Raw genomic sequence first — 24,061 nt, forward strand, 5'->3', positions numbered from 1 at the left:
GTTTAACAAATAAGCAAAACATGCTACCCAAGAGCAGTTTGAAATTTGGAGAGAATACATACCCTTGAGAATACATAGCTATAACCTTAAAACTTAAATGGCTTATTGATTAATGAACTTGTTAAAATCTCTTGCTTCATATGATGGGCCTGGGGGTGTACTGTGTATATATGGATTTTTTTTTTTCCCCTCTAGGGAAGAGATGCAACTTCTACATTTTTTTTCTTGTTAGATTTACTAAAGCTTTACAGTTTCACTGATTGCTCAGAAGCATTTAGTGAGCCTAGCATATTATTTCAGGTGTATATTTTATCCTGCTACTTGTTCTTTAAAAACTGAAATGCATTTTTTTTCAGTCAAGAGAAAGTTACTTTATTAAAATTGCTAATGTAAGTTACTCTTTGATCTCTGAAATATTTTTGTCCATGTTAGGTGAAGATATTTTAAAAGGAAGCTAGAATTTATTGCTTTAAAAACACATGTATTGGGTAGTTGGATTAAGTATTGCCTACTTTAATATATGTATATACATAAATATTTTTAATATTTGGCTTCTTGCCTGGTGGCTCAGACAGTAAAGAATCTGCCTGAAGTGCAGGAGACCCAGGTTCAATCACTGGGTTGGGAAGATCCCCCAGAGAAGGGAATGGTTACCCACTCCAGTATTCTTGCCTGGAGAATTCCATGGAGAGTGGAGCCTGGTGGGCTCCGTGGGGTCACAAAGAGTCACACACGACTGAGCGACCAACACACTTTAATATATGTGTATACATAAATATTTTTAAAGTGTGAAAATTTACATTGTATAGTTCTCTGTTTAGAAGTCTAATTTTTATACTCTTTGGGGGGGGGGTGGTATTTACTTTCCATGTTCTGTTTTCATTCACCTCAAAGTAAACCTTTGTCCTTGATTTTTAAATTATTTCTCAGAAGTTTTCTCCTTTATGCCAGTATATCCTTTTGGTTAAATGTGCTTATTAGCATTTTTTCCTGCTTGAGCTTCCAGTGAGAAGAAAACCAGAGTCATGAAACCCAGGCTTTCCTGGAAGCCTTGGTTTATCCCAGTCATGTGACCTTGGGCCTCATGGGAAAATAAGAGCCATTTTTTGCCTCAAAAGGAATTCTGGGTCTTTATGCTTAATCTTTAAAAGTGCTCAGTGAACTACCACTGATAAATAGTTAGGTTTATTCATGATAATTGAAATTTCTGAATTTTTCCCTAACTGTTGTAATACTGTTTTGCTCAGTGTCAAATATATAGAGGAGATTCAAATTAACTATAGTCAACCTTACAAGTATAATTACATAGACCACTGTGAATTCTTGATCTTATCTAGGAGCTATATAGTTTTCTTCCAGTCGTGACTGAATTTTAAAATAATCCTGTTTCTCACTTTGAGAGTCAATGTCTTATTAATCAATTGAGTGCATTTTTTGCCTACTGAAACAAGAAAACCAATTAAAAGGGTCAAACCTGCCAAGGCTTTTAGTTTGGGGAGCAGAAATATCCAAAAAGAAAACAGAAAATAATCCTGGAGGCCCTTTGGAGACTCTGAAGTCATTAGTGTTAGTAGTTGTAGCTATTGTTGTTGTTTAGTCGCTAAGTTTTGTCCGACTCTGCGACCCCATGGACTCTAGCCCACCAGGCTCCTCTGTCCATGGGATTTCCCAGGCAAGAATATTGGAGGGGGTTGGCATTTCCTTGTTCAGTGGATTGAACCTGTGTCTCCTGCATTGGAAGGCAGGTTCTTTACCACTGTGACACCAGAGAGGTCCCCAGTTGTAGCTATGCAGTTATTAAATGGTAGCTATGCAGAGTTATTAAATGCTAGGAGTAGAGAGAACCAAGTAAAAACCCTCATTTCACACTTGATGAAAATGAGACTGAGGCTAAATAAGTCATATGAAATCCAAGGAATATTTCTTCTTAAGAATGTAAAAAATAATTTGATTCTTAATTTTAATTCTTTTCCTTTCTTAATTCTCAGCTGTCAGGATTTTGACAATTTTGCCTTCAGAATACCTTTTGAATTTATGTTTCCCTTTTCATAATAAAAATTGTTAAAAATGTAGCTTTCCAAGCCCCAAGTGAGCTCTATTGCATCAGGATCTCTGAGAGTGGGGGCTCAGGAATGCAGTCTTAACATGCTCCACCGCCATCAGTGTTTTCATCCGTAGTTGCATGTTAGAATCATCCCCAGTACCAGATCTAGCAATGTCCAAAGCTCTGCAATGATTCAGTGTGCTGTCAGTGTTGAGATATTGCCCTTAGAAGTGTTTATAAATCAGCTCAGGGGTCTGGGGATCTGGAATGGGACCTGAGAGTCTGAATTTCTGATAAGCTCCCAGGTGACCTAATTATTGCTAGAAAACATGTGGAATACAAAGCAGCCAGTGCTTACATTTTGTGAACAAGTATGAATATTTTGCTCCAGCCATTTCTGTACCAGTGATAATTAACCTTGACTGTATATTAGAATCATTCAAGTATTAAAATAAACCTGGAGTTTCAGATTTAGGAGCCCTCAGACATCTCTAGTTTTATTTAGCAACACTGATGATTCTAATGCAATCCCAGGGTTTAGATCACTTTTGCTCTATGTTGCTGCTTTATGATGTTCTTTCTGAATCTTGCTCTGTTTCTTTACTGACTGAAAGTGCTTCTGAACCTTTTTTGGTACATCGTGGTGCACAGTAAAAAATGATGATGTTTGTGTGGCATGAGTGTGAGAGTAAATGGTCTCACCCAGGGGGTATTCTGCTGGCTCCCATTCTTGGTACCACTAGTTGAGTAGCTATGACAATACCCCCGCCCCCCCCCCCCCCCCCGCCAATTCCCTACGCCACCGGTGTTCATAGAGCTCTGAGAGCCAGACACACTATATATATAGTGAGTGAGCCTTCAGTTGATACCTCATTATTGTGAGTATCATGTGTATTCTGTATCATCAATATCAGTGATGGGAACTCTTTTGCTATGTTGGATCAGGGTCCACATCCAGCTTTATTGTAGCTGTCTTTTGGCTACTCAACATAAATCCTCAGCTAAGTTGTAATCGTGTCCTAAAATCCAACCTCTCCCCCTCACTTCTGCCCACCCAAGCCCACTTTAATAAACCCTGCCCTGAGTGGCCATTATTGATCTGCCATCTCAGATTTCTTACAGTTCATAGACTTTGTGCTATTTGCTTGGGTGCGGGTGTTCTCTTGTTATTTTATGTACCTAAATCTTATCTGTCAAAGACTTTATCTTTAAAGGCGCAGATGTTGGCTTATATTTTAGTCTCAAGTACTCTAGCATAGGGAACTGTGATAAAGGTAACTTTGGTGGAAGGTTTTTACTTTCGCTTTAGGTTTGAAGGATTCATTAATGAAAGAGTGCCTTACAAACACATAAACAATTTCAACCTTATATAGATTATTTGACTTAATTTAAATATATACTCATTCACTCATTAAAAGAAAAAAATTAGAAACAATGGAGAGAAGTAATAGCATTGTTGTTTAGTCGCTGTTGTGCCTGATTCTTTGAGACCCCATGAAATGCAGCACACCAGACTTCCCTGTCCTTCACTATCATATATGTGAAACGTACATGTGTAACAGCAGTACATCACCAACATCCAGACTTGAACAGCGCTGGCGAGTCCTGGATGAGAGCAATCTGGAGTCCCAGCTGAGCAAAGGTCCCAGGCAGTGGCCAGACTGTGGGTCAGACTTCAAATTGCAGCTTTGAGGGATCCCACTTATAATTCCGACTCACAAACTGATACCATCATTAGTTTGCATACAAAAAAGCAGCTCTTTTACAATGCCGTTTGTTTCATCTTGTGAGTCACAAGACATCTTAGAGAGGGAGCAGGGAAGAGGGGGTTGGCCAGACAATCAGGGGCTCAAGAAAATTCTAAGACCTACTCCCTTTCTTACCTAAAGTGCTTCCAGACTTGCTGTGCTTGCAGGCAGGCATGGATTCCAGGCAGTGTCCAGCAGGTTAGAAGCAGATCAGAGGCCTGCTCTCCTGCTTCTGAAGCCTGAACAAGATTTCCTCCATTTTAACTTCCCTAACAAGGTGTAATGAATTTTCCTGGTGTCTCAGCGGCAAGGAATCTGCCTGCCAATGCAGGTGACACAGGTTCGATCCCTGGGTCGAAAAGATCTTCTGGAGGAGAACATGGCAACCCACTCCAGTATTCTTGCCTGGGAGATCCCATGGACAGAGGAGCATGGCGGGCAATCTGTGGGGTCGCAAAGAGTCAGACACAACTTAGCGACTAAACAACAGCAATACAACAAGCAAGGTTTAATACCTATTGGCAGGACAGGCTTCACAAAATACCACTTTTGAATGCTTTTAACTTTGAAGGACGAATTAAGAGTTTTCAGGCATATTGCATAATTAAAGTGAAAGTCGCTCAGTCATGTCCGACTCTTTGCAACCGCATGGACAGTAGTCCATAGAATTCTCCAGGCCAGAATACTGGAGTGGGTAGCCTTTCCCTTCTCCAGGGGATCTTCCCAAACCAGGAATCGAACCAGGGTCTCTTGCATTGCAGGCCAATTCTTTACCAACTGAGCTATCAGGGAAGCTATCAGGAAGCATTATTAAAATGCTAGGTATTTCAGAGGATCATTGCCCTATGTAGCCTATGTGAAGGGTGTGTGGTGGGACACAGAATGTGGGCTCCATGGTATGAGCCATGGAAAAGCCAGTGGGACTTCAGACTTGGGGAGGAGATGCTTAAATCTGTATGTTTAGAAATCGACTTCCTTCTCTAGGAAAGACTATTGGTGTGAAACAGGTAGACTACTTCCTAGTGACTTCAGCTTCTGAAAAGAAACTTTTAAACTCTGAATGGTCCCTTGAAAACAACTGTTATTACTATTAGGAAGAGGTTTAATATGGAACTTGTCAGGATTAATTTGAAAATCTTGTCCAGTGGATTTAAGAAGAGTTCTTAACTTCTTTTTATGTCATTTTGTCACTTGGGCATTAGGGAGGCCAAAACTGCAGAATGTTTTAAGTACGGATTAACCTCAATTTAGGAATAAGTTGTATTTTTAAATTTTGCAAGTCATTTTGGACTTAGAATGTATTTCTCCATATAAATATTGTTACAAGATGGAGTCATCAAGTGCATGAAGATCGAAAGGGAGGCAGCTCTGTCACTGTGGAGAGAAACTGAGGCTCAGGAGGGAGGCTGTGTCCAGGTTCTTGCTTTAGGGGAAATACCCTTTCAGAGGCCGAGTTTTTCATCTGTAAAATGAGAATGAATACAAGATTGTTGTGAGACTCAAGAGAGCTTGTGAAGGTATTCTGAGAATTAAGGCAAGTCCTAGTTATGAAGTCCGCAGGGATTCAGTGTAGGGTGGGTGGGCAGCTGCAGTTGTGGCTGGCTCAGAGGTTAAAGGTCTGGGAGAGACCTGGGTTCGATCCCTGGGTAGGGAAGATCCCCTGGAGAAGGAAATGGCACCCTACTCTAGTACTCTTGCCTGGAGAATCCCATGGAAGGAGGAGCCTGGTGGGCTACAGTCCACGGGGTTGCAAAGAGTCGGACATGACTGAGCGACTTCACTTTCACTTTCTGTGGCCAGCAGGTTGTCACGGAGGGGTGAAGGGAGCCACAGCACCCTAGCGTCACAGTTCCTGCTTTTACCTTGTGGAGGAGGAAGAGAGAAAGGACGGCGGGTGTCCAACTTTAGCGTGCGGAAGACTCGGCTGAGGAACCTTAGGAAAGCAGGGCGCGGAGCTCCACTTCCGAGGAACCCTAACTGGGTGGGTGGGAGGGAGGGTCTGTGGAAGAGACCAGGACTTCTGAGTCACCGGCTAGTGCAAGGCAGCCTGGAGGAAGGGAGAGACTGCGAGAGCTGCGGAGAGATCTGGAGGATCCGCTGGTTGGAGAGGGGATGGGATTCAGGAGCCCTTGAAGACTGAGCAGAACAGCCTGGAATCACCTCCTGTCCTGTTTCCTTCTCGTTCCTTCTGCCCTCGTGAAACGATGCAGGCCATGCATGCGGTGGGGAGCAACGAGGGCCACCCCATCCGCACTTTCTGAGCTACGGCTGGACAGAGGAGTGTCGGGGAGCAGAGCTGCGGCGGGCCTCTGGAACTCCACTGTGCTGGGGTTCGGGACTGAGAACCTGGAGGCTTAGGCAGCAGGCTGCACCTGGGCAAAGGGTCTGGTTTGCACTGATCACGGGGACTCTGTTTTTGAAAACAAAACAATTACATGCACACTGTGTATGTGTGTGTGTGTGTGTGTATAGCTAACTATCAAAGTATATTCAACTTTGGTTTATGTGGACATGATTTAGGATTATTTAATTTTCCCCCTTATATGCATTAATTCAGCATTTGAGTCGGACTTTGTTTTCAGCTTCTTGCTAAGTACTACTATGGTAGAATTCAGTAAAACATTGTTTCTCCCCTCAGGGAATTGCATTCTCTTTTGTTTAAACAAGATTCTAATAACTGGAGAAGAATAATTTTCAATGAAGAAGCAGCTCAAATCCTGTAAGGCTGAAAATTGATGTAATGTGACATATAATCTGGTACGAAATTTCTTTAATCAGAAAGTGGAAGGAGTGGCCAGTTTAGTTTCAGAGTATTGGTAATTTGTGTGCTTCCAGCAAAACTTAAGAGCCTTACAGAATTCTCAGCCACAGGATTGCAGTCTTTTGAGTTAGATTACAAAGCAAACCTTCACTCTTTGAACACCATTTTTCTTATAGAATAGTTTTGGAATTTTTGAAAGCTTTTTTTTTTTATGTTCTGATGTTTAGAATGACAAAAATAACATATGTGTTAAACTGGAAAAATTGGTTATCAATTTTGTGAACTCCCAAAAGATTATATACAGGATTAATAACCACCAGAATATATTTAGAGAAAATCATAATCTTTTCTGTAGGCAAGAAGGCATGAAAAGCTCTTCGGGGATGTTTTAAGAAGTTTTTGTCATTATATGTCTTTATGCTTAAATTATGTGCTCACAAGGCAGTATCTGCTTTACTTGGGTTTTCATTTTCAGATGACATATACATAGAATTTATCTCAGTTGAATAAATTAAAGCATAATTCTATACTTTTATATAAAAATAGCTTCTATAGAATACGCTGCCCGTATCAACAGATGAATTGTAGCTATTTTTTTCTTTTTTCTTAAAATAATGAAAGATGGAAGGGGAATAAGATACTTTAGGGTCAGGAGGCCTTTGTTGCAGCCCTTCCGTCCTCCACAAGAGGCCACACAGTACAGGGGTCTTAGGTCAGAATTCCTGCTTCCAACTTCCCTTTCTCTGTTCATCTGCTTTGTTTCTTGGGCTAGTTTCTAAAGTTCCCTGAGAATCAGCTTATTATCTATATGTGTGCTGTGTGCTAAGTCGCTCAGTCCTGCCGACTCTGCAACACCATGGACTGTGGCCCTCCTCTGTCCGTGGGGTTTCCCAGCAAGAATACTGGAGTGGGTTGCCATTTCCTCCTCCAGGGGATCTTCCCCATCGAACCTGCACCTCGTGAGTCTCCTGCATTGGCAGGTGGATTCTTTACCACTGAGCCACCTGAAGCCCTTATTATTTGTATACCAGGGAAGTGTTGGTACTTAACACATAGGATGCTTGTGAAGACTTATTATGTTAGTTCAAGTAGAGCACTTAAAAATGCCTGGCAGGTAATAAGAATTCAAATGTTAGCTGCTTTATTACTACTACTGCTACTAATTAACTATTGTTATTGTTAAATTGAAATGAAAACAGGAACTTAAAACATTATGAATTTAAGGCAGATTATGAATCAACCTTGGGAACTGAAAGAGGGTCATTCAGATGCTGAGAAATCCAAGAATTGACTAGTGCTGCAAGGATTGAATTAAAGGAAGGCACCAAAAGGACTTTGTGTCTTCCTTCTGAGAAATTATCGTATTCTGAGGGAACAGAGAGCTGATGATCTTGAAAAATCATATGTATTACTGCAGAATTGTGAAGGTCAGAGGCTAATTTAAAGGCATAATGTAAAATGCATTTCTGTTAAAGTCCCCAGAATACTGTTTGCCCTCTTTTACCAGAATTACTTAGTATTATTCTAGAAGTTTATTATTATTGTCACATGCATGGGAAGAATAAAGTAGTAAAATTATTAAACAGGAACAAAATTATCTTTTTAAAATATTACTTAAAATGGAGAATTAGAGATGATAAACAAAAAAATAAACCCTAAAAGAATCAATTGTATAGCAAAGGAAATACATTACAAATAAACACACTTGAAAAATAAATACATTAACAATATCCAGTGAAGTATAATGAAAACAAAATTTCATGTTTATTAGAAGGGGAGAAAGTATTAAAACTCCCAGGAAAGACTTAATAAGAAATATGAGTTAAGCTTATATTATTAGCTCTACTGATAGGAGTTTTGTCAGGAGCAATTGTAAAGAGAGTTGGAATAATTGAATCTATATGTTTATGGATAATAACATATATGTGCTGTAAACATGTAGATTCTTCCCATATTTATTTATCAATGAAGTAAAAATTACAATCTCTAAGGGATTACCAAAGTATAAGTGTAACAGTTCTTCAGTATGATAAAGGTGGTATTTACATTCTATGACAGAAGAATGATTTATTCAGGACGTAGTAGTTAGGACATTAAGAAAATAAAGCCCAAATTTTATTATGGTGGTATGACGTCTTTAAAGGAAGTGGACAGTAGATTGCGCAACAAGAAATCAGTTTCAAAAGCTCAAAGAACCCTTTACAAACAAATGTCAAAAGATAAGCCTAGTTAAACATTTGTAGTTTCAATGATCTAGAAAGAGTAACTCTTTGTCTTTTGTAACCATTAGTATCTTCTAGGTAAAATGAATTTAAAAAATTTTAAATAGAAATACCTCTATAAAAATAAGACAATAAGATCTGAGCTGTTTGTCTTTCATTTCTAAGAGTATTTCATAGTTGATTTCCTTGTAGTTATTTAATCAGAAGCCTACAATAGGATGAATCTTGTGATATAAGAATACTGTTTTCTGGATTCTTTTTAATGTGTTCTTTGTACTTGTACAGAAGGCAAACTATTGATTCTTGTACGAAACTGGTTTTATTACCAGTGTTTCTCTTTTCTTTCTCTACCTCTTTTTCTTCCTTTTTGTCTTAACTTTGTTTTAAAATATTAAAACTTATTATAAAAATTCAGATATTGCAGCATGTATCGAAGTGATAGCTCCTTTTTTCTGTCCCTCTCCAGTCCTGTTCCCTGAAGTTACCATATCTTTATTCTTTTGCCTCTCACCATTGGTTCTATTCTTCTTGCAATTGAGTTTGTGGAACTTTCCATCCAAACATTTCTTGTATGGTTGTTGGCAAATAATATTAATAGCTCCTCATTTATTTTTTTGAGTGAATGAAAATTATAGCTATATGCTTACTTCTTTTATAATTTAGTCCGTTGGTATTTTAAGCAGAGCTCTGGGACTTTTTTTGAAGAGTCCCTATTCTTTATCCACTCCCTATGAGTTCAGGATTACAGTTCCCAGACTTTATCATGTTTATCTTTGCAATGCTTTTCTGTAAGGTGAAAACACTTTTAATGCTAAAATAATGATTTACGTTTCTTTTTTCTTGCAGCTGCCTTTGCAGCAGTGTTGCACTGGTAAGAACGTTTTTCTCCTATGGTATATTTTAGGCAGATGTTTACAACCTATCATCCTATTTCTTATATATATATTATATATATATTATATATATATGAATAATTCCAGTATAAGGATGAATATGTATTACATGCAGCAAACTACTATGAAAATGTAGTTTAATTGATAAATCAGAGCCAGAATAATGCAATTTTTAATAAAAAAGGGATCTATTATTAATGAGGGTATATTTGAAACTCTTTAACATTAATATAGTGTTCATATTGAGAAGATTAAGTTTTTTAATCTTCTGGATAGGAAGAAATATGAATTTCATAAATCAGACATTTCTGAAATAGTAGCCCAATGACATTTATAGTTTAATCTATAATTTTATTGTTTTTGGCTTATAGTATCATTATTCTAGTTCATTCTAGTTTTAAAATCTAATTTGAATGTGTTTTCTTATAGAGAGAAATTTTAGTGGAAATATAAGATATATTGAATGGAAGAGCAAATGTGGATACTGTTGTGTTTGAGTTTTATCACAAAATTAAGTGCAAATATGTAGAGTATTAATATTTTATTTTTGCTTTTAGAGTTTCTTTTAAAATTATACTTAGTATAAGTTTCAACACTGTTGCTTTGTTACTGTTTTGTTTTATAGGAGTCATATAACACACCTCTTTGAAAATGACCGTCATTTTTCTCACCTCTCAACATTGGAAAGAGAGATGGCTTTTCGCACTGAAATGGTTAGTTTTCATGTAGTATTTTATTGTAGTAGTTTAATAACCTAAATATTTTAAGCTTCTTATCATGGAAATTTTCAAAGATATTTTAAAGTAGAAAGAGTAGACCCAACTCCCCCTACCCCATTCCTCTAGCTTCAGCAACTGAAGACACATAGCCATTTTTCTGTCGTCTACATTTTCATACCATCTCTTTTTAAAGGAAACCTCAGATACCATATCATTTCATCTGTAAATATTTTTCATGTATGTCTCAAAATAAAGGACTTTTTTGTTAACTGTGGTATCATTGTCAGACTTGAAAATACTGAAGAACAGTTACTCAGTATCATCAAATATCAAACAGTGTTTAAATGACCTGGGGGAATGGGCATTTACTAACCATCAGTTCAGTTCAGTCGCTCAGTCTTGTCCGACTCTTTGTGACCCCATGAATTGCAGCACGCCAGGCCTCCCTGTCCATCACCAACTGCCAGAGTTCACACAGACTCACGTCCATCGAGTCAGTGATGCCATCCAGCCATCTCATCCTCTGTCGTCCCCTTCTCCTCCTGCCCCCAATCCCTCCCAGCATCAGAGTCTTTTCCAATGAGTCAACTCTTCGCATGAGGTGGCCAAAGTACTGGAGTTTCAGCTTTAGCATAATAACTCCATAATGAAGAACTTTTGATGTTCTTCTTTATTTGGACTTTTTCTCTGAGCTACACTTTATACAAGAAAGACAGGAAAATGCTTGATGCTTTCCTTCTATTACAACTTTTCGGAAAAATGAGTTGCTTCTCTAGCATCTTTTAATGGTGACAAGCAGAGTTCTGTCTTTGGGTGTATGTTTACAGCCTGATAGCTTTTAACAGATTTCATAAACTTACCTGTCTTTCGCTGGTGAGAGCCCTTGCAGTTGGCTCTGTGATCCCTTGATATGGGATTCCCAGATGGCTCAGTGGTAAAGAATCTGCCTGCCAGTGCAGGAGATGTAAGAAATGTGGGTTTGATCCCTATCCCTTCTCTCTAGGGAAGATCCCCTAGAGTAGGAAATGGCAACCTGCCCCAGTATTCTTGCCTGGAAAATTCAATGGACAGAGGAATCTGGTGGGCTATATAGTCCATGGGGTTGCAAAGAGTTGGAAATGATTGAGCATGTGTGCATACACCTACACACACATGTACACACACACACTCTCCTTGATATGACCTCACTAGTATGCTGTAGCTTCCTTAACTTTCTGATACTGCAAAACATTTCCTTTCCAGACGTGGAATCATCCAGTATTCTAAGGAGCCCTGATTCCTTCCAGTAGCAAATGGTATTTAGAGGCCACAAGTTTGGTGATAGAGGTACTCATTGCTAGTATTTTATACTAGATTGGCCATTGTGCCTAGGCCTTTTTAGTACATAGAATTAGGAAACAATTTTTTAAATAAAAAAAATAAATTATATATTTATATTTCTACATTCAAATTTAGGATTAATTACTTTTTTGATATTAACTTTGTATCTCTTCTGTTAGCCTGAGAATCTTGGTTTCACATTACCTATATTTGAGGAATAAAAGTATCAAATATATTGTTAAAAATGATTACTAGAAATAATTTAAAACTTGTTTGTGGTTTTATTTTTGACTTTAATGTATATTCAACGAGGAGTGTACAGTAAAATTCAGTTCAGTCGCTGAGTCATGTCCAACTCTTTGTGACCCTATGAATCGTAGCACGCCAGGCCTCCCTGTCCATCACCAACTCCCAGAGTTCACTCAGACTCACGTCCATCGAGTCAGTGATGCCATCCAGCCATCTCATCCTCTGTCGTCGCCTTCTCCTCCTGTCCCCAGTCACTCCCAGCATCAGAGTCTTTTCCAATGAGTCAACTCTTCACATGAGGTGGCCAGATTACTGGAGTTTCAGCTTTAGCATCATTCCTTCCAAAGAACACCCAGGGCTGATCTCCTTTAGAATAGACAGGTTGGATCTCCTTGCACTCCAAGGGACTCTCAAGAGTCTTCTCCAACACCACAGTTCAAAAGCATCAATTCTTCGGCGCTCAGCTTTCTTCACAGTCCAACTCTCACATCCATACATGACTACTGGAAAAACCATAGCCTTGACTAGACGGACCTTTGTTGGCAAAGTAGTGTCTCTGCTTTTCAGTATGCTGTCTAGGTTGGTCATAACTTTCCTTCCAAGGAGTAAGCGTCTTTTAATTTCATGGCTGCAGTCACCTTCTGCAGTGATTTTGGAGCCCCCAAAAATAAAGTCTGACACTGTTTCCACTGTTTCCCCATGTATTTGCCATGAAGTGATGGGGACCAGATGCCATGATCTTCATTTTCTGAATGTTGAGCTTTAAGCCAACTTTTTCACTTTCCTCTTTCACTTTCATCAAGGGGCTTTTTAGTTCCTTTTCACTTTCTGCCATAAGGGTGGTGTCATCTGCATACCTGAGGTTATTGATATTTCTCCCAGCAATCTTGATTCCAGCCTATGCTTCTTCCAGCCCAGTGTTTCTCACGATGTACTCTGCATAGAAGTTAAATAAACAGGGTGACAGTATACAGCCTTGACCTTAAATTTGTTTGAAATCCTTTCCCAATTTAATAAATAATTCTTGTATATTTTTGGATATTTAGGAATATCAACTTTTTTGTTTTAAATTTTAGTTGCATAAGATATTTATGTGATTCCAAAATCAAACCTATAAACAAGGTAGGTTGTAGCTTCCTGGGGGGCTGTCATGACAAAGTACTTGAACCTTAAAAGAGCAGAAGTTTATTTTCTCACAGTTCTGGAGGCTAGAAGTCTAAAATCTAGGTGATGGCAGGAACATGTTCTCTCTGAGACTTCATTCTAGCTTCTCGTGGTTCTGGTAGTCCTTGCCTTGCATTGTAAGGTACCATGACTCCAGTCTCTGCCTCTGTATTCATGAAGCATTTCCCCTATATCTCTGTTTAAATTTCCCTCTTATTATAAAGATACCAGTTATATTGCATTCGGAGTCAGCCTTTCACATCATGTGGCCAAAGTATTGGAGCTTCAGCTTCAGCATTAGTCTTTCCAGTGGGTATTCAGGATTGATTTCCTTTAGGATTGATTGGTTTGATCTCCCTGCTGTCCAAGAGACTCTCCAAGAGTCTTCCCCAGCACCACAATTCAGAAACATCAATTCTTCGGTGCTCTGCCTTCTTTATGGTCCAACTCTCACATCCATACATAACTACTAGTGAAGCATTTTTTCCCTCAAAATGGGAGTACTACCACGGTCCCTCTCTTCTGTTTTCATGGCCCCAGTTCTGTAGGCTTCTTAGCTTAAGCTGAGCGGAGAAGAACCTTTTCTGACACTGAAAGAAGCCTTTTCTAACTTTTCAGTTAGTATGGGTTATGCTGCTGCTGCTGCTGCTGCTGCTGCTAAGTCGCTTCAGTCGTGTCCGACTCTGTGACCCCATAGACGGCAGCCCACCAGGCTCCCACGTCCCTGGGATTCTCCAGGCAAGAACACTGGAGTAGGTTGCCATTTCCTTCTCCAATGCATGAAAGTGAAAAGTGAAAGTGAACTCGCTCAGTCATGACTGACTCTTCGAGACTCCATGGACTGCAGCACACCAGGGTTATAGGGGTTTCCTAAATGAGCATGCTGTCTGAGTTATATGACTTTTTAAATGTTAAAGCTGTTTTTTAAGCTGTTTTGAGATCAGTTGTTCAATTAAGACAAGGTGGAGCCTGGTGGGCTGCCATCTGTGGGGTCGCACAGAGTCGGACACAACTGAAGCGACTTAGCTAAAATATGTAAGTTTTTTGCAACCTGAGCGTTTATTAGTGATCAGAATCCTGTGAAATTAATTGTAGCTGTTACGTGCGTGGATTGCTTTGTTTTTAAAAAATAGTATATTTAAGTTTTATTTTAAGCTAATACGAGGCATAGTAATTATGTACTTTTTCTTATAACATGTGCTTGTTTCAGGGACTGTATTATTCCTACTTTAAGACTATTGTGGAAGCACCCTCATTTTTGAATGGAGTATGGATGATTATGAATGATAAACTGACTGAATATCCCCTTGTTATTAATACATTAAAAAGGTTCAATCTTTACCCTGAGGTAAGATACTTTTTCATTTATGATTTTTTTACTTTATAAAGTATTACTTATATTAAATGGTGATTCTAAATCTAAGATCTAGTTCAATATATTAAATTTTATCTTTTTAAAAAAAGTAAATGGGTATCTTTTCTTAGAAAGGAATATGAAAAAAATCATTATTAATTTGGGGGGTCTTTAGTGATTTTATGGAAATGAGTATTATGATTGCATGGTTTAGAAAATGTGAAAACTAGATTTGTGTGTTTATAGGTATTACATTACCTTTACATGTCATTTGTCGAATACTGTTTCTTCCTTATCTGAGATTCTTCATTTAATCGGATGCACTTTTCCCCTGGTGGGAGTGGAAGAAAGGAGCTGAGATAGGAAAGCAGTGCTATCAGTAACTGTTTTAATGCATCCCGAGGCATTCTCCAGGACCTACCTGGGTTGTGACTTCCTCAGTGACATCCTTCTTGAGGTTCTCCTGTTAAGCACGCTTCCCCTTGGCCCCCCCTTCATAGCATGCTGATGCTGCTAGAAGGTGTGTTGCCTGCTGTAGCAGGCTGCCTTGGTGCTGTGAGATCTGAAGCTGGGGCTCAGTATCAGCACTAATCAGGGCTCTTGGTCATTTCCCATTGAGTAAGAGGAGGCTAATTTCTAGATGAACTGAGTTGGCCTATTTAATTATGGAGGAGATAGAGACCAATAAATAACCACCAAAGTGCTTATTGAGTACTTTCTGTGCATGTCTGCATTTACTGTTCCAGCAATGGGATCACACAACACTTTTTTATAAGTGCTTTTTGTCTTTTAAGAATATTTAAAACCATCTTCCTAAATCATCTTTTCTCAACAGCATCATTTTTTATGGCAGTAATACAATCTGCCATTGTTTATTTAGTTCATCTTTTATGAAAATTTTGGTTGTTTTCAACTTTTAAAATATCCTGAAGCTGCAATAAACATTCTTGAAGCAAAATCTTTACACATATCCATATGTTTTTTTAAACTCTAAATTTGTGGATGGGGATACACATATACTTATGTTTTTTTTAAACTATAAATTTGTGGATGTGGAACTGTTTAGTTCAACAGAATATAGACTGTGATGATTTTGGTACATGTTGCCAAAATGCTTTCTAGATAGGATTTATTAATGAAAATTACCACAGGCAGTGTTTTTGAAAATGCTTGTTTTTCTGGATCCTTGCTAATTTAATGGCTAAAAAAATTAAGATCATCTGATGCATTTGCTTCATTGCTATATATTTGTATATGTACATGTATATTTTCAGTGCTGTGTATTAAATGTACTTCCACTTTTAAAAATAATTGCTTATTCATGCCCTTTGTCTATATTTTTATTGATGTTTTGTAAGAGCTCATTATATGCAGGAAGTTAATACTATGCTATATGGATACGACATTTTCTCCAGCTTTTTGTTTGCCCTTTAGCTTGGTACTGTATGATGTGAATGTATTTTTTCTTGTCAGAGCTATCATGTCTATGAATCTTTGAGATTTATGTTTTTTATTCATTCATATATATAAACAAAACTTATTCTTGTTATAATTATGTTTTTGAGGTTTACAGTTTTAATTTATCTGAAATTTGTTTGAATACTCAGTTTTGGGGCAGGAATCCAACCTTTTATTTTTTCAAAATGGTCTTCTGTGTAACCTAACACTTGGGTGAGTGGTCCATCTTCTGCCTGCTTCTTTTATTATTTCCAAAATTATTATACACATATGCTTTCAACTACTTTTGGACTTTCTGTTCAGTGTTACCTTATGTTGAGGTCCTGAGAAATAGGCTTTAAGATGGAGATCTGTACCTGAAGTATATAGGGGAGCTCCCTTGGGGGCAATATCTGAAGGGGGATGAAGGAATTAGGAGGAGGCGGGTGGAGGAGTTGAGCTGTGATCCAGTTGCAGCAGAGGCCTCAGCCAATCTCTGGGGAAGCTCTGGAACTGGGATGACCCTACAGAGTTGTCCTACCTGAAGCAAGGGCCTCTGACCTTTATATTCCCCCCTGTTGACTAGTTATGGCTGCAGTTACCCTTGGGGAGGGTGACGTTTAGTGAATTTACTCTCTACTGCAGAGGGTAGCTCCCAGAGAGAGACGCAGCTGAGGGTTGTCAGCCACCACCCCTCCCAACTGCTCAGGGAATGAGTGCCTCAGCCCCAAAGAGAGACCTGTGGCACTCCACTGCGTCTGCCATAGTTCCTTTGATCTGTTTGGCTATTCTTGTGCCAGCATCACACTATTTTAATTATATAAGTAGCAAATTTTATTATCTGTTAGGACATTTTCTTCAGTTATCTCCGTCTTGTCATTTTTCCATGTAACACATCTTAGTAGACACTTGAGATTTTGCTCAGCTTTGTTTTATGTTTATGAATTAATTTGAGGAAGAATTCACATCTTGAAAAATTAAATCTGTTCAGGAATATAGAATATCTTTCTGTTTGTTCAACTCTTGTTTTATGTCCCTTAGTTGAATTTTATAGCTTTTGAAGATTACAGATTTGTATATCTTTTGTTAAATCTTATTCTTAGCCATGGGTGAACAGGTGAAGACTGACCAGTGAAGAATCTACATAGGGGACTGTGAAGCTCCTTTTACTAGATTTAAAGAGACCCAGATGGGAATGGTACAGGAAGGGAAAATTTGTCAATTGTCAAAATATCTCAAAAATATTCTAGTAAGGAAACTGTTGAGGATACTTTTTTCTTAAAATGTCTCCCTCTCTTTTTCAATTAGGTAATCTTAGCCAGCTGGTACAGGATTTATACCAAAATAATGGATTTGATTGGTATTCAAACCAAGATATGTTGGACAGTTACCAGAGGAGAAGGACTCAGCCCTATTGAAAGCTGTGAAGGCAAGTTTCTATGATATTGTTCTGCTGTCTGTTGCAGTATAATAAATTTACGGCAAACTTAGCGGTGTAAACAACAATTTTATTGTGTTTATGGTTTCTGCTAGTAGGGAATGTGGGCAGGGTATAGAATGCATGGTTTGTTTCTGCGATGTCAGAGGACTCTGCTAGACTCAAATGGCTGGGAACACTGGAATTAACTTGGAGGTACTTCACTTACATTCTGGCTGCTTGACTGGGGTACCTGCAAAGCTGAGCCCAGTTGAGCCTCACTGGAACACCCGCAAGTGCCCTTTTCATGCATCTTGTGCTTTTGTATTAGTATCTCAGGGTAGTTAGGCTTCTCATGTGGTTGCTCAGGGCTCCAAGTTGGATACTGCATGGCCTCTTCCATACGGCTTCTGCCATGGCCTGCTGAAGCAGTCACAAGCCCAGCCAGACTTAAAAGCAGGGGCACAGACCCCAGCCCTCCGCAGGAGGAGTGTCCATGACTTTGCAGCCCTGCTTTATAACCACTACAGCTACTCCTCTGGTCTTACCTGTGTTTCACACTAGCGTCATGTGTTCAGATGGGAACCCAGGCAACCGTTTAATGTATCTGGCAACCATTTTCAAAATAGTCACACTTTAATGTGAATTGTCAGACACATAAAGTAATCTATAGTTAAAGCATTTTGTTTTTTAATTTTTAAAGGATTGGGAGATCCTGCTTGCTTTTATGTTGCTGTAATTTTTATTTTAAATGGACTAATGATGGCATTGTTCTTCATATATGGCACATATTTAAGGTAAGACTATTTATTTTTAATATGTATGGTTTATACTCTATACTAGAATAGTAAGAACAGTGAGATAATGATTGACTTATAGTTCAGTTTTATGACAATGTCATTTCTAATATATCTATTAGTAGATAAAAAATTATTTCCTATTTGAATGATTTCACCATTGGCATAGCCAGCCACGTTTAAAATAATTTTAAAGGATAAAGTAGAGGAGGGCAGGGATATTTGATAAATATTAAATATTCATGGGCTTTTGTACATAAGCAGTATATACTGGTTACCTAAAATATTGGGAACATAAGGGAAAGGACCATTTATTGTCAAATGGTGTTAGTGACTATTCTGCTAATGTTAAACAGAAATATAGTCTATATAGATATTTAATAACTGCCTTCATTTACTTCATAGTTGAGCAACATTTCTAAAACTAAAAGATTAACATATTTTCTGAGTTTTGTGTTTCTATTTCTCCTCTTTTTGACCATTCCTTCTACTACTTGTTTGAATTATTTTAGCTTCAGAGTATTTTTAGGATTTTCTTTTTTGACTTCTTCCTGATTCTTTGAGGTCCAGAAGTATAGCATATGTATGTAATTTTCAATTTGGGTTAATGCATGCAAATCTGCTATTATCCTGTTGTTTTCTTTGCTTTGGAAGTGTGGCATTTTAAGTTTAATACCTCAAAGATCTCTTGCATCCTAGCTTAGTGTCTGAGTATATACTAGTTGCTTGATAAATATTTGTCAAATGAGGAAGCTATTAGAAGATCAACTTAAAATATATTTGCATAAAGATTTAAGATACTTTGATGCTAATATTTCTGACTTTGCTCTAAGTAAGTTCTTTGAATTATGTAATTAGGGGAGACTGAAATGAAAATTCATGATTAAAAGATGTGAAAAATTTTGTTTTTGAAACAAGATACACAGAACTAACTTAACAGAAGTATCTGGTAAGCAGGAGAGGAAGCTGAGTTTTGAAGGAAAGCAAAGCCAGGGTGCTTTGTCTCATGAGGAGCCAAAGTTAGATGAGCTTGTGGAGGGGGGCGGATCTATTCATTTTGCTGAGTAGTACCCAGCTGTCTTTATTGCATTTGGGAAATCAGACTTTAAGAGAAGTTAAAACATGGAACATGACATTCTTACTAAATTGCTAACCTATAGTTATACTGTTTTTTTAATTGAAAGAAGAATTTCTAAACATTAAAAGTAAGCATATAGTATCATTTTCTTATAATGCTTACTATGACAGTTATTTAAAAGGCTGAAGACACAATATCTGCTGCAGAGAATATGAGGCTCTGGGTTTGGTTGAAGGATTCTTGGTGCTTTGGGCCCTGGCCAGAAATTTTTTAGTCTGCAGAGAGCAGTATTCTCCCTCCATGTTCATTTGTTCAGTCTGGACCTGAAGTGCATACTAAGTGGTCCCTTTCTGAGACTGCATGTTTGGGTTCTGAGAGCATGGGGGTGGGGTGAGGTTGGAGATGGCAGCAGTGGTGGGCGTGTGTCAGTAGAAGATAGACAGCAAGGATAAAGTGCTTTCAGTTCTGGAGGCAGGAGAAACTTGTTCTGTGTGGAGCAGTCAAGCTAGCTCTGTCTTGGAGGATCAGAGCATTTTGGATAGGTGGAGTCGAAAAGAACCCTGGGGAGAGGCATAGGTGGACATTTGGGGATAGGGAGGGGATAGAAAGCAGATCCGTTTCCCTGGGATACAAATGACTGAGGAGGGATTGTGGAAGATCAGATTGGAGCAAAGAGTTGGGCTTGTTGATAAATGACCTTAATGCCAGACTGGTTGGAAACCTCTTCCAAGCAAGTGAAGGAAGTAGAAATGTGACCAATAGAGGGACAAGATTCAAAGCTGAGCTATGAACTCATGTGACCTTTGACACCCACCTCACCCCAAAGTCAACCAGTGACCACTTTGTCAAACAAGAGGGCGTTACCTCATAGGGGATTTTAAGATCAGTTTAGTGAGTTGGGACCAGCAATTCCTACTTAGGTGAAAAAAGAATACAAATATAAATAATAACACATACCATAGTTTATAAAGTGAAGTGAAGTGAATTCGCACAGTCATGCCCGACTCTTAGCGACCCCATGGACTGCAGCCTACCAGGCTCCTCCGTCCATGGGATTTTCCAGGCAAGAGTACTGGAGTGGGATGCCATTGCCTTCTCCATAGTTTATAAAATAGGTGTTATTTAGAGAAACTTCTGTTTGTTGCTTATTGTATATATGTATATACATGTATGTGTGCTGAGTTGTGGTATAAAGTCTTATTTCTTACTGTAGTTTTAGGCTTAAAAAAAAAAAAAATCTTAGACCACTCACTGCTTAGGGTAGCAGGAGGGAGTGACTTTACCTTAAGAGGATTTGGGTCTTTCCAAATAGCTGTCTCTGGTTCTTCCCCCAGCTCTCAGTGCTGCGTCCTGTTTCAGCCGCACCCATTTCACTGCTCTGAGCCCCGCTGGCCCCCTTGGTGTTTGACTCTTGTTCCTGGTGGCCTGCCCTCTGGAGCTGTGCTTGGGTAAAGAGACCACACTAGTGTCACACGTTTTCATGTCCCTGCATAATCTCTTTAGTCCTGTCCAAACACATCCTAAAATCTAGAATCTTCCTAGCCTCACCCATCCCCAAATGAGCATTGTGGAGTCACTTCTGTTCTCTTGACAGTTGTACTGCACCCTGGGGGCCCAGGTGTGTAAATTATACTCTAGCAGGGATCTTGGTTTATATTACGGTGAATCAAGTCTTCTATCACTTTTTCTATCATTTTTTTTTTCATTGCATTTTTAAATGTTCTTGACATGAATATTTTTAGAAGTCTCAAATTACTAGGTAGTTCTTAATGTTTTCTTCCTTGATTGTTAGGTTTGCCACCCTTCTAATTTTATAAAGTGGGATAAAGCTGCAGACTTCTTACCATGTGGGTTAACAATAAAGAAGAGGATATCTTCAATTGAATTTAGAATCTTTTTTATAAAAACTATGTTTCTATTGAGAAATGAAAGTTGAAATTTCTTGAGCAGATTAGAAATATATAGGCTAATTGAGTATGGTGTTTTTAAATCCAGAAGTATATTTGTTTTAAAATAATACATATGTAAGTTTCCTGAAGTCAAGTAAGCCAGTTCATTTCAGCAGAAATGGAAGTGGAAGGGAAAACAGAAAGCATACACAAGTGGTGAAATGGGGCTGGGTTGCCAAGCTCTGACTTGAGGAGATGAAGTAAGGTATTTTTGCAAACACGACCTATTCATAATGTACCTTTTTGTCTGGAATTCTCAGTATTTTAGTATTTCTTCAAAATACCTATTGTTAATTATTTTCTACAAGCTGTGTTGTTAAGTCATAGTTACAGTTATGTATTTCATAAGATAATCTGATATTTCTCAGCTGCAGACTAAGTTTCTGGGGGCCAGTTTCTCAAGACCCCACATGTCTCTGTTCTGCAGGGAGGTTGGAACATGTGAGAGTAGTTAGCAGGCAGTTAGGAAAGTCCTCATTGCATCTTGGGGAAATTCATTCATTCCTGAGAGATGGAATTCTCTTATTGATAAATGCCAAAAGCTTTTCTTGTTGGACCTGAAGGGCAGGTGTCATGCAAGTAATATTAATCCTTTTCTTCTTTGTTGTTTGATTTTAGTGTTATTCTGGAAATTGAGATTGTTAAGTAAGAATAGATTGGATGGTACATATAACTATTTATTCACCCTGAAGTTATGGTGTGCTGGTAAATGTTTAACAGCCAGCTCTCTGGAAAAAAATACATATTTAATAAAATTTATTATAAATTTTATTTATATAAAAGATGTATACAAAAGAGAGTTTCTAAACAGGATTTCTTTTTTCTTTTTTCTAAATAGCTCACCAGAGATACTCTGACTAGTTCAAATAAAAGAGGGATGTGGTCCTGGGATACAGAGGTCTTGTGGAATTAGGGAACAGGAAACCCAACTATTTGGGCCTCGTAAAAACTGAAACTGGGAATTTGAAAGGCCTTTTACCCAAGGAGGCCTAGCCTCTCCATATCATCTCACTCTCCTTTTCACTCCTACTGGACTTGTCTTCTGTCTCTATTAATTCTCTGATAGAGGTGTCTGTCTGGGGGTTTGTGTGTGTGCTCCAGAAGTACATCTGTTTCACAAGTTTGTTGCCTTTGATCATTTTGCCTTCCTTTGAAATTTAGAGGAATTCAAAACAAACCTTGAATATTTCTATTAGTGGAAAACTAATATAGGACAGAATTAGCCCTGAAAGAGGGATGTCCCTTAGAAGATGTGTTTTTGCTTTAGGGCTCATCCCCCTGTTGGTTTTATAGAGTTCATCCCTACTTGTACGAAGTAGTTATTCTTTATTCGTCACTATCCTTCAGTCTGTCTGTTTTTGATTCCTTCCCTTCTGCCAAGGAACATCTCTTCATTTTCCTCTCAGAGAACAAAATGGAAACAAGATTTTTTGATTGGACTACTGCTTGGGTGTCCTTGTCACCCCCAGTCTTAGCTTTAAAATTCCTATTCCTTCCTGTACTGCAATCTGGTCACACCAGTGGTGAGAATGTGGTCTCATCCACCTCTTACCAGCCCCTTCTATGGAGATTATCTGGCATCCAGGCCAAGCCATTCTTTTGTCTGCTTTTAGCCTAAGGATGGTAAAATAATGACACGAAGCCATTCAAGGTTTTCACAGAGAAGTGCTGTGCCCAGCACTTTTGTGCTTAATTTTTTCTTTAGTCTCTCACTGATTATGATTATGGCTGCCACCATCTTTAGAGTTTCTGTAGTAAAAAGGCATAGAAACTGTAGCTGAAGGATGGATAAAAATCCTTTCCCCACAATTCATAAGACAAGAAATAGAATCATTACAGCACCTGATTTTGAGTATGATTTTTAGATCATGTTATAGAATCTTTGAGCCCTTTTCCATTCAGTGTTCTCCAGGGTGCCCAGAAAATACCTCTTCTTGGTTTTGGAGCTCCTTCAGCATTTGGCTTTCTATTTTAGATTAAGCATCATCTGAGCAGATCTTCTGTAGAAAACAGTGAGCAGTGAGTAAAGTTGACTCTTGAGTCTACCTAAGCTGCCTGTTACCTCTCCAGACCCTGCTGTCTCCCTGGGCTTTTGTTTGTTGTTCTCCATGGAAAATACTTTTACTGAACTTTTCTTTTAGGGCTTTATAAGAAACAACTATATGAAACCCCTTATTTTATGTTTCATGCATCTCTGTGATTATCTTCTATAGTACCCACTATCCTCGCTTAAAAAAACAATACAATGTAGTATTTTATTTCCTTTGGTGATGAATAAGAATGTCTGTTTTCCTGTTACCTGGGAAATTTTTATGATTGTTTTACTTATAGTTCTTTGTCCAGTGAAAATCAGCAAGTTCCCAAATAAGTTTATTGAGCTATTTTTTTATTCTATTCTACAGCTGGGTATGAGACTTTTTAGTGTGATTTTAAAGTTAATTGTCATTATTTTCTGTGTTGGCTTTTGTGATGAAATGAAGCACCAGTCCCTTGCCCTGTCTGTCCCCATCGCCCATCCACTTCTTTGTCCGGAGAAAGCACTTTCAGACAGTAGTCCATATTTATGTTGTTATGACCATATAAACATTGCACACTGCTTAGTCAAGTGCTGTGCTCTGTGCTTGGCCCACTAAGTCGTGTCTGGCTCTTTATGACCCTGTGGAATGCAGCCTGCCAAGATCTTCTGTCCATGGAATTTTCCAGGTAAGAATACTGCAGTGGGATGCCATTTCCTCTTCCAGGGGATCTTCCCAACCCAAGGATCAAACCCGCATCTCTTGTGTCTCTTACATTGGCAGGCAGATTCTTTATTGCTGTCCCTCCTGGGAAGCCCTGAGTCTGGTAGGGTAAATAGTTGTTTACATGGAAACAATTTTTTTCTTGTAGTTAAGAGTCATCTATTATTTTGT

General features: G+C 38.5%; 1 protein-coding gene across 2 annotated transcripts in view; it reads left to right on the forward strand.

Moving 5' to 3' along the window:
- DPY19L1 (dpy-19 like C-mannosyltransferase 1) overlaps positions 1-24,061 on the forward strand; it is a 95,566-nt gene that overhangs the window by 9,241 nt on the left and 62,264 nt on the right. For both annotated transcript variants that reach the window (XM_040260206.1, XM_040260207.1), the window contains exons 2-6: positions 9,622-9,646; positions 10,294-10,381; positions 14,331-14,468; positions 17,220-17,340; positions 18,032-18,125. In XM_040260206.1, coding sequence (XP_040116140.1) covers positions 9,622-9,646; positions 10,294-10,381; positions 14,331-14,468; positions 17,220-17,340; positions 18,032-18,125 — 466 coding nt within the window. The remainder of the gene's footprint in view (positions 1-9,621; positions 9,647-10,293; positions 10,382-14,330; positions 14,469-17,219; positions 17,341-18,031; positions 18,126-24,061) is intronic.

Source organism: Oryx dammah, unplaced genomic scaffold (assembly GCF_014754425.2).
Source record: "Oryx dammah isolate SB20612 unplaced genomic scaffold, SCBI_Odam_1.1 HiC_scaffold_18, whole genome shotgun sequence".
Classification (NCBI taxonomy): Eukaryota; Metazoa; Chordata; class Mammalia; order Artiodactyla; family Bovidae; genus Oryx; species Oryx dammah.